The sequence below is a fragment of the Nelusetta ayraudi genome, unplaced genomic scaffold (assembly GCF_046127955.1).
Source record: "Nelusetta ayraudi isolate G7.1 ecotype Tasmania unplaced genomic scaffold, CSIRO-AGI_Nayr_v1 ptg000019l, whole genome shotgun sequence".
Lineage (NCBI taxonomy): Eukaryota > Metazoa > Chordata > Actinopteri > Tetraodontiformes > Monacanthidae > Nelusetta > Nelusetta ayraudi.
Genome location: NW_027466069.1, coordinates 7,717,501 through 7,735,000, shown reverse-complemented (window position 1 = coordinate 7,735,000; position 17,500 = coordinate 7,717,501). Strand labels below are relative to the sequence as shown.

General features: G+C 53.4%; 1 protein-coding gene and 1 long non-coding RNA gene across 6 annotated transcripts in view; one reads left to right on the top strand and one right to left on the bottom strand.

The window, feature by feature from the left end:
- plxnb3 (plexin B3) overlaps positions 1 to 17,500 on the bottom strand; it is a 52,785-nt gene that overhangs the window by 6,456 nt on the left and 28,829 nt on the right. For 3 of the 5 annotated variants that reach the window (XM_076026774.1, XM_076026776.1, XM_076026775.1), the window contains 28 exons: positions 11,415 to 11,837; positions 10,286 to 11,009; positions 8,819 to 8,998; positions 7,497 to 7,625; positions 7,306 to 7,424; positions 6,427 to 6,559; positions 6,090 to 6,249; positions 5,904 to 6,012; positions 5,647 to 5,749; positions 5,406 to 5,525; positions 5,195 to 5,308; positions 5,012 to 5,102; positions 4,733 to 4,902; positions 4,280 to 4,431; positions 4,029 to 4,134; positions 3,514 to 3,650; positions 3,252 to 3,428; positions 2,991 to 3,162; positions 2,737 to 2,868; positions 2,534 to 2,638; positions 2,267 to 2,434; positions 2,020 to 2,171; positions 1,826 to 1,926; positions 1,343 to 1,560; positions 1,068 to 1,246; positions 667 to 733; positions 442 to 588; positions 276 to 356 (listed from right to left, as the gene is read on the bottom strand). In XM_076026774.1, coding sequence (XP_075882889.1) covers positions 276 to 356; positions 442 to 588; positions 667 to 733; positions 1,068 to 1,246; positions 1,343 to 1,560; positions 1,826 to 1,926; positions 2,020 to 2,171; positions 2,267 to 2,434; positions 2,534 to 2,638; positions 2,737 to 2,868; positions 2,991 to 3,162; positions 3,252 to 3,428; positions 3,514 to 3,650; positions 4,029 to 4,134; positions 4,280 to 4,431; positions 4,733 to 4,902; positions 5,012 to 5,102; positions 5,195 to 5,308; positions 5,406 to 5,525; positions 5,647 to 5,749; positions 5,904 to 6,012; positions 6,090 to 6,249; positions 6,427 to 6,559; positions 7,306 to 7,424; positions 7,497 to 7,625; positions 8,819 to 8,998; positions 10,286 to 11,009; positions 11,415 to 11,821 — 4,653 coding nt within the window. In that variant the 5' untranslated portion in view covers positions 11,822 to 11,837. The remainder of the gene's footprint in view (positions 1 to 275; positions 357 to 441; positions 589 to 666; positions 734 to 1,067; positions 1,247 to 1,342; positions 1,561 to 1,825; positions 1,927 to 2,019; positions 2,172 to 2,266; positions 2,435 to 2,533; positions 2,639 to 2,736; positions 2,869 to 2,990; positions 3,163 to 3,251; positions 3,429 to 3,513; positions 3,651 to 4,028; positions 4,135 to 4,279; positions 4,432 to 4,732; positions 4,903 to 5,011; positions 5,103 to 5,194; positions 5,309 to 5,405; positions 5,526 to 5,646; positions 5,750 to 5,903; positions 6,013 to 6,089; positions 6,250 to 6,426; positions 6,560 to 7,305; positions 7,425 to 7,496; positions 7,626 to 8,818; positions 8,999 to 10,285; positions 11,010 to 11,414; positions 11,838 to 17,500) is intronic. The other 2 variants (XM_076026777.1, XM_076026778.1) reach the window with 2 other exon arrangements.
- LOC142888476 (uncharacterized) overlaps positions 6,982 to 17,500 on the top strand; it is a 79,015-nt gene continuing 68,496 nt past the window's right edge. Inside the window, exon 1 of the long non-coding RNA XR_012926698.1 lies at positions 6,982 to 7,043. This is a non-coding gene — a long non-coding RNA (uncharacterized LOC142888476). The remainder of the gene's footprint in view (positions 7,044 to 17,500) is intronic.

Below are 17,500 nucleotides of genomic sequence, written 5' to 3'. Positions count from 1 at the left end.
GTAGACAGGAGGGACAGACAGACAGACAGTGTGACAAGCAGACATTTGGGGCAGAGACAGACAGACAGGTAGGGAAGAGAGACAGGTGACAGACGGACAGACAGACAGACAGGTGAGGCAGTAAGACAGGTCAGACACACACAGGTGAGACAGAGGTGAGAGACAGGAGGGACAGACAGACAGACGGACAGACAGGAGTGACAGGCAGACAAGTGGGGCAGAGAGACAGGCGAGAGATAGAAAGACAGACAGGTGAGAGACAGACAGACAGGTACCTGTGTGATGGTGTCAGTGTCCAGCACTTTGACGGGACAATGCTGAACTTCCACTCCGTTCTTCACCAGGACAGTCAGAGTCTGAGACAGGTGAGACAGGTGAGACAGGTGAGACAGACACCGAGGTGAGACCCATCACTCCGGCCAGGTGTGACGTCACGCTCACCACGGCGCAGTAGTCGACGTCCTCCCGCAGCAGGTGGCTGTCGTTGAGCGTGCGCTTGGCCTTCCCCGTCACGGCGTCCACCGGACCTTTGTCCACCTGGTACTTGATGGCCCGGTACAGCATGTAGAGTGGCTCGCCCGCCACTTCCTGTCAGACACACAGACGGGTGAGGGGGACCACGACAGGGACGCACAGGCAGTCCGGGCCCGGCGCCCTCACACTCACCTTGAGGAAGGAGTAGAGGCAGATGGACATCCAGTTGGTCAGCATCTTCTCCACCACCGTCTCCGTCCTGAAACACAGGCAGCAGCAGCAGCCAATCAGATTGTGGGGAAGTATGACACACATCATACCAGCAAAGCCGCTTTCTAAAACAGACATGGGCAAACTATGGCCATGAACCCTAAAACCAATCGTGGCCCATCAATCAAAAGGTTTGCCCACCCCTGTTCTAGGACCATCGTAGCAGCTAGCTGTAGCTAGCGGATGTTGCCGTTATCGTACAGGCTACATCTGGTGTAATGCTAGCCGAAGAAAACTGGTTGCATCTTCTGCAACCTGTTGCAGGGGAGTGTGTGTGTGTGGTGGTGGTGGTGGGGGGGAGGGGAGTTGTGTGCATCACGTACCGCCGTAGCATGAGCTTGGGGTTCTTGGCCACGTACTGCTGCACCAGGTCCTGCAGCAGGCTCTTCATGACCTCGGTGAAGTACTCAAGCTTGTCGTGCAGCGCCATGGTGAGCAGGCTGGCCACGTAGCCGCGGTCGCGCTGGGAGAAGCCCTGCTGGGCCTCCAGTGTGTGGATGAACTGAGAGGGACACGCACACAGAAACACAGTGGTCAGCTGCAGGTCCAGGTGCGTGGTCACATGATCCCGCCCTCCTCCTCCTCCTCCTCTACCCACCCTGGTGAGGAAGAGCCTGTTGTTGAGCAGGTTGTTGAGCTGCTGGAGGCCCTGCTCCACCGTCGGCCGCCTGGAGTCCGGCAGGTCCAGCTGCCGGCTCAGCGGCGCCACCTGCTGGCCAGGGAAGAAGACTCTCTCGGCGTACGTCCTGTAGTCCAGCAGGGGGAGCCCCGGGCCGCCGACGTCACTGCTCAGGTCCATCATCTCTGTCATCAGATCTGCAGACAGGAAGGGGCGGGGACAGTTGGAAGACTCAGTATCTCATTGGTTGTTTGTTTTTTTTGTAAAATTCTGTCCGTTCCCAGCAACGGCAGTGACGACGGCTTTGAGCCTCCACTTGATGTGTTGAGTCGGTGTGACCTCGGCGTAGCAGAGATACAACACACGTCACCTAGATTCATTTCATTTCACCCCGTGTTGGCGACACGTCTCAGCACTGACTCAACGCCGCCCCCTAGTGTTCAGGTGCATATCCCAGCTCACCAGTGAACTCCTTGCGGCACTGGTCGCCAACGTTGATCTCCAGTGTTTCCAGCTGCACCAGCACCTTCTTGTAATCGCGCAGCGCCTGTTTGCTCTTCCGCCTACAAACACGAGGAGGAACTCAAGGTCAGTGCTTATATCTATCTATCTATCTATCTATCTATATAATATATAGTATATATCTATCTATCTACCTGTACATGAGGATGACGACCAGCACCGACAGGATGATGATGGCTGCTCCCGCCCCCAAGCCGATCTGGGCAGCCAATGGGACGGGAGAGAGCAGGGAGTCGCTGTCGTACTGGACCAGGCCCAGGTCCACCTGCAGGTTCCCCATGAACACCTGCAGCACAGACAGACAGACAGACAGCTTAGCAATGTTCCCTCAAACAAACAGGAAGTGACCCCCCTCCTCCTCCTGCTCCAGCCGCTGGGCACCTTCAGGCTGGGCAGCTCGCCGCTGCTGCCGTCGTCCACGCTGTCGGGCTGCACCTCCGGAGGTTCGCAGTACAGGTGAGTGTTGTCCAGCGTCTTCACCTCGCACTCCTGGTCGCCCAGCCGCGCCCTCACTTCCTGTCTGCTCATGGCCCTGGTCAGGTCCTGGCCCTGGACGCCGCCACGGAGACACAGGTGATCAAACCGTCTCACTGACACTGTCACAGGTGGGCGGAGGTCGGGGGTTTGGGGGTTGGCCAGACACGTTACCTCCACGGCGATGACGCCTCCCGGTTTGAAGCGGTACGGAGAGTCTGGAGCTTCTCGATTCAGAGGGGAGAACTCCGGGTTGGGGTAGTAGGTGAAGCTACGACCCTGAGGGACAGACAGGCGGGCAGGGAGACGGGTTAGTGTGCCTGAAGTAGACAGAGACACAGGCTGGCAGGCAGATAGACAGACAGGTGGGCGGGTACCTTGATGCTTTCATAGTGGACTCTGACGTTGTCCAGCTGGAACCAGACTCCCTTGACCTTCAGCTCTGGGGTCACTGTAGGGGTGGGGCAGGTCATCTGGGAGGACGACTGGATGGAGCAGCGCTCCATCACCTGGAGGCGAGGGGCAGACAGACAGACAGACAGACAGACAGACAGATGGAGAGACGGGTTATTATTCTGTACAGGGAAAGATCAGGGTGACCTTTGACTTCGCCAAGCCTGGGCGGTCTCACCGTGGTCATGGTGCTGTTGAAGACCAGCTGCTGCTTGGCGGTGAGCAGAGCCAGCCTCCTCCTCCTCCCCCTCCTCACCCGCTGCACATCCACGGGCTCCACCCACACCGCGATGACCGGCTGCTGGACCACGTCCAGGTTCCGGCCCGTCACCACGATGACCCGCCCACCTCTGAGGACAGACAGCGGTCACGCCGTTCATTTGGAGGACTCTGCCAGGGAGCTCTTGATGCCGATTGGCCGATCGATCGGGGTTCTTACGCGTAGAAGCTCTCTGAGGGCGCGGCATCGGTGATGACCGGGTCGTCCAGGTAGCGGAACAGCACGCCGGGGACTTTCCTCTCCGCTTTGCCAAACAGGACCCTGACTGTCACCTCCCCAGTCTGGTTACTGGAACCAGTCTGGCACACCAGCTGGGTGTCGTTCACCTCCTCCAAGCTGAGGAGAGAAGAGGAGCCGAGGGGAGAGGATGACGCCAGTGTCCAGCAGGGGGAGCCAGAGAACAACAGACCGTGGTACTGACATGTAGCAGGGCCGGGGGCCCAGGAAGGCCCTCAGGTCCGACTTCTGGCCCGTCAGCAGCTGTCGCCCCCTGATGGTCAGCCGAGTTCCTCCGGAGACGGGACCTCTTTCTGGGACCAGAGCCAGGAGCTGTGGGTCCTGGAGACACACACACACACACACACACACACACACACACACACACACACACACACACACACACACACACACATGCGCGCGCGTCAGTACACTGATCATGTGACGTGGTTAAATGGTTCTCAACTGGTGGAGTCCTTACAATGAAGTTGCAACCAAAATTTTCAATCATATATAGTAAATAAATCATTGAAATTATTGAATTATTGAATATTTATATTTGTTGTTATTGTTTTAAGATCCCTTTAAAAAAAAAGAAGGGTGAAACTGCCCACAAAGCCGCGACCCAATCAAAACAGCTCTGCGACCCAAAAGTGGGTTATGACCCACCAGTTGAGAAACATAGATAATCTGTGGTCAGTGATGTGAAGCTGCTCTCACCTGGTAGGTGAACACCTGGGACGACCTTCCGGGCTCTGCTGCCCCAACGGTAACGATGACGGGCCCATCCCTCGGCTCCCCGCTAGGCTGCAACTCACACACAACCCTGCGTACGCGCACACACGCACACACACACGCACACACACACACACGCACACACACGCACACACACGCACACACACGCACACACACACAGGTTAGACGTCTCTACAGGAGTCCCTAACCCAACGTTGTGAAGGTGAATAGTTCACCTGGTGGAGATCTGGTATCCCTCGGCCTGGACCAGACAGTGAATCCCTGCCACTGTGACTCTGTCCTGGACATCCTGGTACCTCATCCCCAGGTTAGACCCAGTGATGGTCACCTGGACGCCCCCCTCCAGAGGACCGGAGACGGGCCGCACCTGTAGGACACGCCATACTTAGTTATTTATGATTATCTTTATGTATCCCCCCTCACCTGTGTCCCCTTTTTGTTCTGTCTTTCACTCCCTGGTCCTCTCTCAGTCCGGTCGTGGCCAGAATAACATTAATATTGTAAAACCACTTAACAGGTAGTTCCTGAACCGACCTGTGCGATTCACAATCTGGGTCCACAAGCTCTACCGGTGAGGCTCTATCTGTCAGCCATTATAAAGACATTCAGAACCTTCTCTGCTTGTCACGATGGCCACACAGGACAAAGGGGGGGGGGGAGAGACTCACCTGCGTGATCTGAGGGGGTGGACAGGTGTCCGCCGGCACGCCAGCGCAGGATTGGTTGTAAACGCAGCTGGGGGCGGAGCTTCCCTGACACCACACGCAGCCGTACTCCGCCGGCACCGCCCGGCACTGCGAGCAATCCGATTGGCCGGCCGAGCAGTCGTAGAGCTGGACTGGAAACACCACCGGGAAGGAAGGAAGGAAAGAAGGGTAAACACATAAACACACACACACACACACACACACACAGACACACGCACACACACAGACACACATCCTTACGTCTGAGTCCAGGTGAGGCGTCGATGCGTCTGTCTCCCCGACGCAGGTAGACAGGAGCCAAATACTGCAGCTGACTGACGGCGTACTGGAACTGCAGGCAGACAGGCAGACAGACAGACAGACGTCAGTATCGCTGATGTTAGCTTTAGCACATTAGCTTTAACGCACTGTGAGCAGCGGTACCTGATGGGGGCTGCAGGTGAAGGTGTGCGTGTGGTCATGTGACTCCTCCACTGTGGCAGGCAGGTCGACCTGGACGCCTTCAATCTCCACAACACACATGTAGGAGGCCTCATCCTGAGGCACATACAGGGTTAATAAAAGACTCACACACACACACACACACAGCGGAACAGTGTGTGTGCATGTGTGTTAAAACAACTGCTGGTCTCACCGTGTACACGTGCAGGTTTTTCCCTCGCAGCACCACAGTGGTGCTCAGGCCCAACGGCACCAGGGCAGAACTCTGCATTGCGAAGACCAGCGGACAGGAGGTGGCACCTGGAAGGTCCTGCTGGTGCACGGAGACAGAGGGAGACAGGTGAGAAGACAGGAGGACAGACAGGAAGACAGATAGAGAGACAAACAGACAGACAGACAGACAGACAGACAGACAGGTGGACTGGCTGTCTCACTCTCAGGGTGATGTGCTGGTTGGGACAGCTCTGGTTGTGGGTGCAGAGTTGATCCAGGGGACACCAGTTGCAGCTCCACATGCTGCTCACACACGCCAGACACCTGAAACACAGCATCATTATCATCATCATCATCATCATCATTACAGCCATTATCATCATCATCATCATCATTATCGTCGCCGTCATCATCATCGGTATCACCATCATCACCCCCATCAGTCTTCTTCATACGCTTATTGTTCCTAGTGTCTTACTGGGAGCTCTGGTTGAGTCGGCTCACGGCTCCGCAGTCGTAGAAGGTCATGTTGCCGGTGGTGAGGGTCACATGACCAAACACCAGCAACACGGGCAGAATCATGTGATCTGCAAGCAGAGAGAGACACTGGGTCAGATCTGGTCGACGGCTACTTTGTCGCCTGCCGCTGCCCGTTTTCCCTCACCGTGTCCCGTCGGCACCGGGGGGAGGAGCTCCGGGTCAGGTGACTGGCAGGTGATGCTGGTTCCCATAACGACGGCCGGCTGGGGTGGGAGGAGCCCGAAGACGCAGGACAGCGACTCGGCCTCGGCGAGAGCGGGAAGTTGGAGGACCGACAGTGTCACCTTGGAAGGAGACGTGAGAGAGTTTTGTTGAGTTGAATAATTCACGTTCATGTCTTCAGTTTAATTCTGGAAAACTGTTTGTGACTCTGGACTCGAGCAATCATCCATTTCCTGTTTTTTGTCGGCCAATGGGAAAGTCACCCACGCGCAGTACCGGGATCTTTTCCACGGACCCACCTGAGTCTGCTGGTCTCTGCTCTGATTGGACGGCTGCAGACTGTGCACCGTCACACACTGATTGGTTGGCTCAAAGCTCCATAGCCAATGGTTGGGCTGGGCGTGGCGCCCACACAGGTCCTTACGGGAACACCTGGCCAAAGACGCAGAAGAAGAATGAGTGTCACTTGCACAGTGTTTCTGCACAAAATTATACATTGAAACAATGTAACTTTACGGTCATAATGATACAACACTTTCACCATTTTCACCAACAATACAGCGTATAGAGTGGTGCAGGTGAGAATGTGGTGTCAACAGCTACTTTTCTGTTTCTGTTTGAAAACATTTGTTTAGTTCCACCAAATATAATATAATATATATATATATATATATATATATATATATATATATATATATATATATATATATATATATATATTACACACTGTTTCACACTGTAGATGTAGATATATGTATATCTACATCTACATATATATGCAAGAATACATATACAATATAGTCGACATCTACTACCAGATTAATAAGGAAGCCTGGTGGGGACAATCCAGCCCACCTGAGAGCACGTTTTGTAATTAGGGTGACTGCTCACGTCTTCAAATAAACCAACAAAGAAGGTGGACGAGGTATCCAGGTTTGGGTGTGCAGGTCACCGTAGTTCACTGGCATGCTCAGGAGGGGGAGGGAAAGCGAAAGATGCTGCAATCTAAAATGTAACCACTTGATGTCACTGTTCCTTCTTCAAAATCTCCAAATACTACACACTGGACCTTCAATAACCATGTTGTTGTTGAGGCGCGTTGAATTCACTGGACACCTTCACCTTCCCATCAGGAAACACCCACCTTCCCTCCCAACTTCCCTCCAGGAAACACCCACCTTCCCTCCAGGACACACCAGCCACAGTAGGGGTCTCGGGCCTCCAAGCAGGACTGGCAGTTGGCGTGACTGTCACATGACGAGACGGGAACCTTGGACAGCTGACCAGAGACGTGTGACTTTTAATTTTTGGATTAAATCAGGATTTCCAAAAAAGAAGAGACGGACAAGACCCGTCATTGTTGTCTCACCCGGCTGCTGGTGAGGACATAAACATGCTGCTGAGTGTGGTCCAATAGGAGATCGGCGCCCACGCTGCCTTCACTGTCCACCAGCACGCTGCCGTAGGCGTCACCTGACCAGTTGGAGTGAACCAACACCTGCAGCACAAAGAGAAACAGCTGCTGTAACTGTGACGCGCGGCCAGCAGGGGGAGATGTTTCACCCCCAACCTGGATGATAGTGTGTACGTTGTACACACACACACACACACACACAAAGTACTGATTTTGAGTTGACCTTTGACCTCAAACTGTTTCATTGTCAGTGACTCCACAAAGTAACCCTCGATGTGTGTGTGTGTGTGTGTGTGTGTGTGTATGTGTGTGTGTATTTGTGTGTGCGTGTATGGGGATGTATGGGGATGTATGTGTATGTGTGTGTGTGTGTGTGTGTGTGTGTGTGTGTGTGTGATGGAGATAAAATATTAACAGGGAGAATCAAAGCTCTGCTGTTTACCTCGTTGGCTCTGAAGCAGGATTTCATCTCATTAACACACACACACACACACACACACACACACACACACACACACACACACACACACAGTAAATGTTTTAGGGCTGTCCTGCCCGCTGGATCCTTACCCAGAATGCACCTGGGGGACCAATAACCAATCAAAGAGGAGGGTCTGTGCGCGCTCCCTGGTGACTTCCCCACCACACCACCAACACCACCAAGCCCTCCAGCTAAACGGCTGTTAACCATCCCACACACACATGCGCGTGCACACACACACACACATACACACACGCGCGCGCGCACACACACACACACACACACACACACACACCTCCTCACTTAGCATATCTTTGTCTCAGTGTTTTTTGGTTGTGTTCCTCGCCGCAGGCAACAAGCTTCTGTTCCCTCTGTGTCTATGTGTGAACCAAATAAGTTGTATGTGTGTCCATGCACACACACACACACACACACACACACACACACACACGCACACACACCAAATACAATTTGCACCGGGTTGCAAAAATCCGCCCAGTATACCCAGTTCAATAGTTAATCTCACAGGGAACTGGTGTTTGTGTGTGTTTGTATGTGTGTGTGTGTGTGTGTGTGTGTGTTACTTTAAACCTCTAACCTCTAAACCTTTGCTCAAGGGTACTGCAGTGTTGGTGGGTGCTGATAGCTTGCATCAATGTGGGTAAAAGACAATAAAATGTTCAATCCTACAGGCTGTAGAACTGGGGGGAGTGGTCATGTGACCTGGCCCACCAGCACCCCCCCCAAAAAAACCCCATCACCCCTCATGGTGTGATGATGATGATGGTGATGTCACCTTGTGCAGCCGCCCTTCCCTGTCTCCCAGGAAGGCGATGGTGTGGCCAGCCTCCGTTGCCGTGGCGACGGCGGTCAGGTGGGCGGTGGAGGTGTAGGTGGGCGTGGCCGGGAGAGGCACCGCGCTGGCGATGGGGCTGGGGGTGTGCTCCCCCCCGCAGGGATACTCCGAGAGGGAGACCTTACGCATGGATGGAGAGAGAGAAAGAGAGAGAGAGACAGCCCGACCGTGAACACACTGAAACCGAGGCTCTAATCGCACAGCGCCGACACACAGCGTCCGCAAACAACATCCGTAAGCAGCATCTCCGCACAGCATGACATGACTTTCATTTCAAATCAATAAGCATAAAGTCAGACTTAATTGAGCAGAAAATACTGCTTGGGTTTAGTAAGAGACAGTTTTCCAGAGAAAGGAAGTAAAAGGCTGAAGGGAGGTCCAGGGTGGGGCCACCAGGAGACAACCAGTAAGTGTGGCTGCGCCAGCAAGAACAAAGTTCCTTGAAAAGGTCCAATAGGAACTGTTTTGAGGATTTCATGACCAATCAGAGGAAACAACTGCTGCACGCTGCTCTGAGGGAACCACAGAAGAAGTGCTGCCACTAAAACAGAACAGTGTGCACCTAAAAGTCCTCCCTGTGTGTGTGTGTGTGTGTGTGTGTGTGTGTGTGTGTGTGTGTGTGTTGTGTAACATCTGGGTCAGATCAGTCCTGCCAGATGTGTGTTTGAGTGACAGCTGTCAGATGATAAATCCAGCTGCTGAAGATAGCAGCCCTAATCTGTGTGTGTGTGTGTGCGCACACACACACACCAGGTATTAAGGTCAGCGGAGCAACAGATCTGGCCATCGACAAAACAATCTCACTGAATCAGCTGCTAAACTGTGGTGTCATCACATGACAGCTGCCGATGATGTCATCACTGGGCTGCTGACTGAGCCAATCGCGACAAAGCAGCGTTAATGAAGTAGGACTCTTTCCTTCTTTAAACTGAACTTAAACTGAAATGAAGCCAGTGAACAAACAAACAAACAAAAAACAAACAGCTGGACTAGAGCAGCGTTTCTCAACTGGTGGGTTGCGACCCAAAAGTGGGTCATGGAGCTGTTTTGATTGGGTCGCAGCTTAGTGGGTAGTTTGTTTTTCATTTTTATTATTATTTAAAATAGTATTAAGTATTTTAAGATATATATATTTATAGGGACAATGTTGGGCATTTATTTCGCAGAACACACAATTCAATAATTTCAACAATTCATTCCCTAGACACAATAGAAAGCAGGCTAGCGTGTTTATTTTTGTGGAATAAATTTGGGTCGTGACTTCATTTCAAGGAAAAAAAATATGTGTCCTGAGACTCCACCAGTTGAGAACCAGCTGGACCGTGGGGAAGAGAAGAAGTAGCCCCGCTGCCGCCCCCCAACCCCCTCCGACCCACCCAACCCCGGTGGGTCACGTGACCAGCCTACCTTGGGCAGCCTGAGGCACTTGGACGACACAGCGTACTCGATGTAGGCCTCCTCCTGGCCGCCGCTGCCCCGCCCGGCCTCGGTGTAGCACACCTCCTGGGCCCGGAGCAGCGTGGCGTCCAGCTCGGCTATTCCGTACACGCACAGCGCCGAGCGGCCTGTGGCCACCGGCGTGGACGCCTGGCCTGCCGCCATGACAACAAAGAGGGCGGCGCGGCCCTGGTGGCTGCCCAGCCAGGCGGCCTGCGCCAGGTTGTAGCCGCCGCGGCACTGCAGCGGCGCCTCCACGTAGGAGTAGAAGCTGCGGTCGGAGGTGCAGAGCCGCGAGGCGTACGTCCGGTACTCCTTCTTGTGCCACATGTCACGGCGGGAGAACAGGAAGTAGACGTGGCTGCCGTGCGCCACCGCCTTCACAAAGTGATTGTTGTACTCGGAGTAGCTGCCCACCACCAGCTTGCCCAGCTCCTCCTCCTGGGAGAAGGCCCGGCGTGGCGGGACCACAGGGGAGAGGCGCCGCGTGGTGATGGGCGGGATGTCGCCGGGGCCTTTGCTGGTGTAGCCGCGGCCCACCAGCAGAAGGCGCAGGGGCTCGCTGCCGCCGGCCGGGTCCTCGGTGGTGATCAGCACGCCCACGGTGGAGACGCGGGGGTCGTTGGCGGCCACGTACTGTGTGTCAACGGGGTTTAACGTCCGGTAGAGCAGCTGAGAGATGTTGGCCAGGCTCCTACAGGGAGGAAGAGGAGGAGGAGGAGGTTGAAGAAGAAGTATAAACATTACATACTGTAACTAAATAATAAGAGAGAAGGGAAGAGATCGATTACAGTTCCAAGTCAACAACAACAACTTTCTTCATCCCCCAAAGGGAATGAATAAAGTTTACTCCAGTTGTTCTCAACTGGTGGAATTCCAGGACCCTCAGTTTTTTCTCTGGTCATGAAGTCGCGACCCAAATTTATTTCACAAAAATAAAAACGCTAGCCCACTTTCTATCGTGTCTAGTAAAAAAAAAATCATTGAAATTATTGAATTGAATTGAATAAATCCCCAACATTTTCTCTATAAATATATATATTAAAATCCCACGAATTCTATTCCATTCTACTCTATGAGGAAACTGACAAGCTGGTACCTCTTTTCACAGATGCCCTGGTACAGCGAGCCACAGGTGATGAGGCTCCCCGGCTCCGCCCCCTGGGCCGCCTCGATCAGCAGCAGCTTGTTGTGGTTGTGGGTGGGCGTGGCCGAGGGGCATTCCTGCCGCACGATGGGGGGCAGGCAGTCGGGGGAGTCCAGGTCAGGGCCGGTCTTGACCTGCGACATCACCTGCAGGTCGGGGTTCAGCTGGTACAGGTGGTCCACTCCGCCCACGTACAGGACCCCGGTCTGCGCATCCAGCACCAGGTGGGAGAGCGGGGCGCCCTGCAGGTCCCGCCGCCGCACGGAGGGGTCAGAGGTCACGGGGGCCGGGAAGAGTAGGAGGGGGAGGTGGAGGAGAAGCTGGAGGAGGGGCGACGGTGGGGTGGAGGAGGCCAACATGGCAGCTCCTCTTTACCTGCGACAGGTGAGAGAGAGAGAGACGCAGGGTCAGGTGACAGCAACTGCGGGTTGCAAGGCATCATGGGAAGTCGGGTGGATCCTGAGCCGCAGCAGCCAGCAGCCAGCAGCCAAACAAACTCAACGCAACCAAGAGTTGAGTTCAAGGTCACAAAGTAAGCGGAGACACCCGCAGTGTGAAGGTGATGCGTTTCCTAGCTCGCTTCTCAAAAGGGCAAAGGTCACGCGACGGCGGTCAGCTGATCACCTCGGCCGCAGGTGGAAAAAAACACAAACACACGCACCCACGCACTCACAGAGTCGTGTGCAGTGACTTGATGAGTGGGTTTTGCTTTCAGAGCTCATTCAAACAAACCACGGGAGGAAGTCTCCGCCCACCATGACTGCTCCCACCAATAGGAGGCCTGGAGCTGTCACCAACCGGCTCCACTGGTGGAGAAGGCACCCGATTGGCTGATTTGAGTGTAGTAGTAGTAGTGAAGAAAGAACTTTTATTTACTAAATTATATATATATATTTATTTTAAAAAAGGGCCTCTGTGTTTTCTACTGGCTCCATCCAGGTTGACCCTGCAAAATGAAGTCACGTCGTCTCGAAAACCTTCATTTTCTCTCGATTCTGACACGATTAACTCAAGTTAACTCAACTTGATCTCCGCTCTTCCGTTCCACTCCTCCAGAACCTCCTCCACGTGGTGTGAAGACACAGAGCTCTGCCTCGGCGAATCCTGTTTTCCTGAGTCCTCCTCCCTGCCGGCTGGAAGCGGAGCTGACCCTCTCTCTTATGGAGCGGCTCGCCGGTGACCCCTTGTGGTCATGCGAGGCTCTGCAGACCCTGCCAGGTCCCTGCGGTAACTCGGTTTCCTCCTCCTCCTTCTCCTCCTTTTTTTCTGTCAAGTTATTAATAAAATATTTTACTGCTTCTTCACACGTTTCATCCGACGGTCAAGCTGTAGATGCCTGTAGTAACGTTGCCATGGCAACACAGCCCGTCTCCATAGCAACAGTGAAAATTACTTAAACCTCCGGTGGGCTGTCTTGCTCTCTCCCTCTTTATTTTTCCTTTTTTCTTTTTGAGTGGAGACTGACTGCGGCGCTTAAACTGGTGTCAAACTGGTTCCTGTCAGCTCCAGCGGAGGAAACTGTCAGACGCTCAGCGGCTCCTCCTGGAGGCCGTCAGCAGGAGCCGCGCGGCCTCCAGCGATCCCGTCACAGCCGCCCCACCCCTGCTAACTTGACGCAGCAGGTCGACGGGCGGAGCTGGGCGGAGCCTCGGGGCTCAGGGTTGTCTTCCTGGTGGTCCTGAAGCTTCTCACGGCCGTGAGTGGGCTGGTTGCAACCAGAGTCTAGTCGGCCCTTCGCTTTCACAACTTTTACTTCCACTTTCTGTCCTGCTCGTTCATTAAACTGCAGCAAAAAAAAGTACAAGAACAATCCTGCATTTGAAGCTTTCATTTTTCAAGTGTGCGTTCATATTCTGCCATAATTCGTGCAGCCTGCAGGGGGCAGTGACAGCAATTCAGCTGTTAACATGAGATTCAGTTTCTCCCCAGTGGATGACATACCATCCATGGCCGACATGGAGTTACCAAAAACTAAAGGCATTCTGTCATTTGGCCAGCAGGGACCGCCAGAGTTGGTTGCAAAAAGACAAAAAAAAGACAATAAAAGGGAGGAGCCTTAAATTCACACTGCCACAAACTGGTTCCAAAGTTCCCTCTGGTTGAAATCGAGCGTAAAAAATGTCCCTTTTGGCTGATTTGGTCTGGTTTTGAGTCAAAATGGCCATAAAGTTGTGGGCGTGGCCACTGTGGTCAACTTATCGCACTCACGCTCCGATCACTGCTCACGTCCGGTACCTCCGCTCACACAATCCAAATATCGTGCCGATCCGAGTGTGACCCCGCTCCCCGGGGCAGCAGAACCCACCGTGACTCCGCCCATCACACAGTCAGTGTCGCTCTGTGTCAAGAGTGTCACTCTATGAAAAAGTGTTCATCTCTCTCTCTCTCCTGTTCATTTTGCCCCCCCCCCGCTTCACCCCCAACCGCCGTTGTTGGAAGCCTGGCTGTTCTGCTGGGCCTCGGTGCATGCTGGGAAACAACCCTGAGAGGCCTCGGGACATAATGTAACGCATTCAAACTCCTGACATTTCCATGGTAATCGTGAACATCCTCACACACACACACACACACACACACACACACACACACACACACACACACACACACACACACACAGGCACACACAAGGGTCTGTCTTCCTGCCAGTCTGTCTGTCTGCCTGCATGCCTGTCTGTCTGTCTGACTGCACGGTAATAACTTCCTGCTTCAGCTGCCGGGCTCATCTATAATTCATGGAGTCCAACAGACGGACCAGCGGACGGCCGGAGTTGGAAGGTACAAAAAAAAAAGAAGAGTTTCAACTTGGAGAAAAGGAGAAGAAAATGAAGAAAAAGAGGTTATGAGAAGGACAGAGAAGGAAGGGAGGGGGGAGCAGTGGGAGGCGGGGGAGGAGGAGGAGGAGGAGGAGAGGGGGGTGTAGCTGAGAGAGCTGGAGGCGGTGGAGCGTTAAAGTCAAAAATGAGGAAAAAGACTCACAGAGAGAGAAAATAAATTCATGTTTCACGTGCTGAATTCAGATCAGCTACCCTCCCTGCTGTGTGTGTGTGTGTGTGTGTGTGTGTGTGTGTGTGTGTGTGTGTGTGTGTGTGTGTGTGTGTGTGAGAGTGCGTGAGTTTTCCGCTGTCTGTCTTCGACATGAAATGTGTTTTTATGTCAGACAAAATTCTCAGAGGGGAGCAGCCACACCCTGCCAGCCTTTACGACTGTTTGTACCACTGCGCGCGCGCGCGTGTGTGTGTGTGTGTGTGTGTGTGTGTGTGTGTGTGTGTGTGTGTGTGTGTGTGTGTGTGTGTACGCGCGCGTGTGTCGCAGCTGGTGTATTAACACGGACCAGAGAGCAGGAGGTCAAAGGTCAAAGAGCCATTGTTGCGAGTTGTGAGTGTCAGGCTGTCACACTGCAGCAGCAGCGGCAGCAGCAGCAGCGGCAGCGGTAGCAGCCGCTCGGAAACAGGAAGTCGGACAGGAAGTGATCGCAAGCCCACTGTTGTCACGAGGAAGCCGGCAGAGTGACGAAGCTCAGCAGGTGAGTCTCCATGAAACAACCTGGATGTGAAGCCTGAAGATCCCACCGAGTCCTGCTAGAAGAGCACAGTGGGCATCTGCAGACCTTCACAGCTCACCAAGCGTCCAGCATCAAGACCAGGCATGGGCAAACTACGGCCCGGGGGCCATATGCGGCCCGTAAAGCTTTCCAATCTGGCCGGCGGAACTTGAAGACATTATATTAATAGTAACTAAGTATGTAGCTGTGTTTCCATAACAGTTTTTGTCAAAAAGTGTAAATAAAGAGTGCAATTGGGATTTGCAGGCGTTCCCATTGAACGGTGTGAAGCGCGTGAGCCGTAATTCTCGTAAAACATCGTCCCGCGAGCCCCCCGCCTTGAGGGGAATGGAGGAACAAAACATTTGCATTTTGGAGCAGTTATTTCAGTTGCCCACTACTGACGTTGCTGCTTTTATCATCAGGAGACGAAGGCAGAGGGTGACAGTTAAAAGGCAAAGTCCGTGTGGGAGCGGACACGAATAAGGGATTCCTGGGAGAGGATCGCCACCGAGGAATTCACAGACCAACTGTGAATTCAGAATTTCAGAATGACCCCGGACACGTTTAATGAGCTGTGCGATTCTAGGATAATGGAAACGCAGCTACTAATAAAACAGCTTTTTTATTTGTAATTTTATATCCCATCATATATTTTTCCCCTTATGAGAAACTGACCCGTCTGTCAGATTTTAGAACCCATTATGACCAAAGAGTCAAAAAGTTTGCCAAGCCCTGATCTAGAGGGAGCAGCCCCAGCTGTAGGTTCTCAGTGGAACCCTCTGGAGAACCTTCACCCTGAAATGTGGCCTGAACTCATCAAAGAACCCTCGAGATGTCTCCGTGACCGTTTGGTGAAGGTTCATCAAAATTTTGATGACACTGCCTGGAACCTGGGAGTGGCTGCAGGGTCTCCAGGTCCTGGTAGAGGAACCGGCAGGAACCTTGGAAAGAACCGCCAGGAGCTGAAGAGCTGAAGACACCCTGGCTGGGCTGCACCGCCTCGAGAAGGTTTTCTCCAGGTTCTGTCTCCAGTCAGCCACCAGCAGGTGTCAGCGGGGTCAGTACGTCTGCAGCGTCCTGTCCTCTGATTGGCCGACAGGGCATCATAACCATAAACATTTTTTGTACTGTTTTTTTAGTGCTGCAACAGTGTAGTTTCCCAATTTGGGATCCATAAAGTGCATCCATCTATCTATACGTCTGTGTTTAACCTGCAGGTGAGGTACCTCCCCTGCCCCACCCCCTCCCCCAGTGTTACCTTGGTTACCAGAGGGGGCGGGGCCAATGCTGCAGGTGTGAGTTCCTGCAGTGTCGCGTCACGCAGTTTCGACAATTTCCGCGACTCCTCACTTCCTCTCCCACCCACCGCCTCCAACAGCCCCTCCCTCCCCCCACCATCACCACATCCACCCGTCCTCCCCATCCTCTGCCCCCCACCCACCCCCAACCCACTATGTAAATGAGGAAGCGGCTGCTTTCAACACATCAAGCTGATGATTACAGGCTGCCTTACCTCAGGCACACGCACACACACACACGCACACACATGCATGCACACACACACACACACACACACACACACACACACACACACACACACATACACACACAACACACACATGCACACACACACACACACCTCCACCCACATATTATCTCTGTGGTTTGCTGCTGACTCTCACACTCTCGCTTCAAAGAGACGACACAATCCGACACACACGCAGCTGTACGTGTGTGTGTGTGTGTGTGTGTCTGTGTGTGTGTGTGCGCAGTTAAATTTCTCCTCTTTGTTCGCTTCCTCTCCTTCACTCTCGGGGACTCTCCCTCTGTGTCTCTGTTCACCAGCTCGTCCTACTTTCTGTCTGCCGAGTGAGCAGACTGACCGCAGTACTGCAACCAGTCACTGGGGGGCGGGAAGGGTATACGGAGGCGCTGCATGTTAAGGCTATCTTCCACACACACACACACACACACAAACAAAGGGACCTTTTAAAGGGTAATCATGGAGTTTGAGTTTGTAGGGCTTTCTGTGTTTTGTGTTGAATTTTCACTCTGGCCGCTGATGATCAGCGTGAACGTCTGTAAGCTCACGACTGCTGCTAGCGTTAGCTGTAGTGTTTTGGAATTTCCACCCAAAGCCGATGAGGTTCAGGAAACTCGGAAGCCACAAACGCAAAGTGAAAAGCAAACAAACTGCTTTACGGCACCACCGAAGAAGAACCATCACTCGGAGAGTCTGTTTCATTGTGTGGTGGGCGTGGCCTTACAGCGGCCGCTAAACAGCACAAGGATCCACAGGTCGGTCAAAAACCGTCGGCAGGAAGCAACCGCCGACAACTCCAAGAAGCCCCGCCTCCTCCGGTCTTCCTGTCAGCCCGCTCAAAATTTTTTTCCTCTCGCCAAAACAAACGAAAACAGGACGAGTCGTTTTCGAGGCCGATGGGAAGCGACGTGTCTCCTCTGAGAGCAGACTCAGACGGCTGCCGAGGGTTTT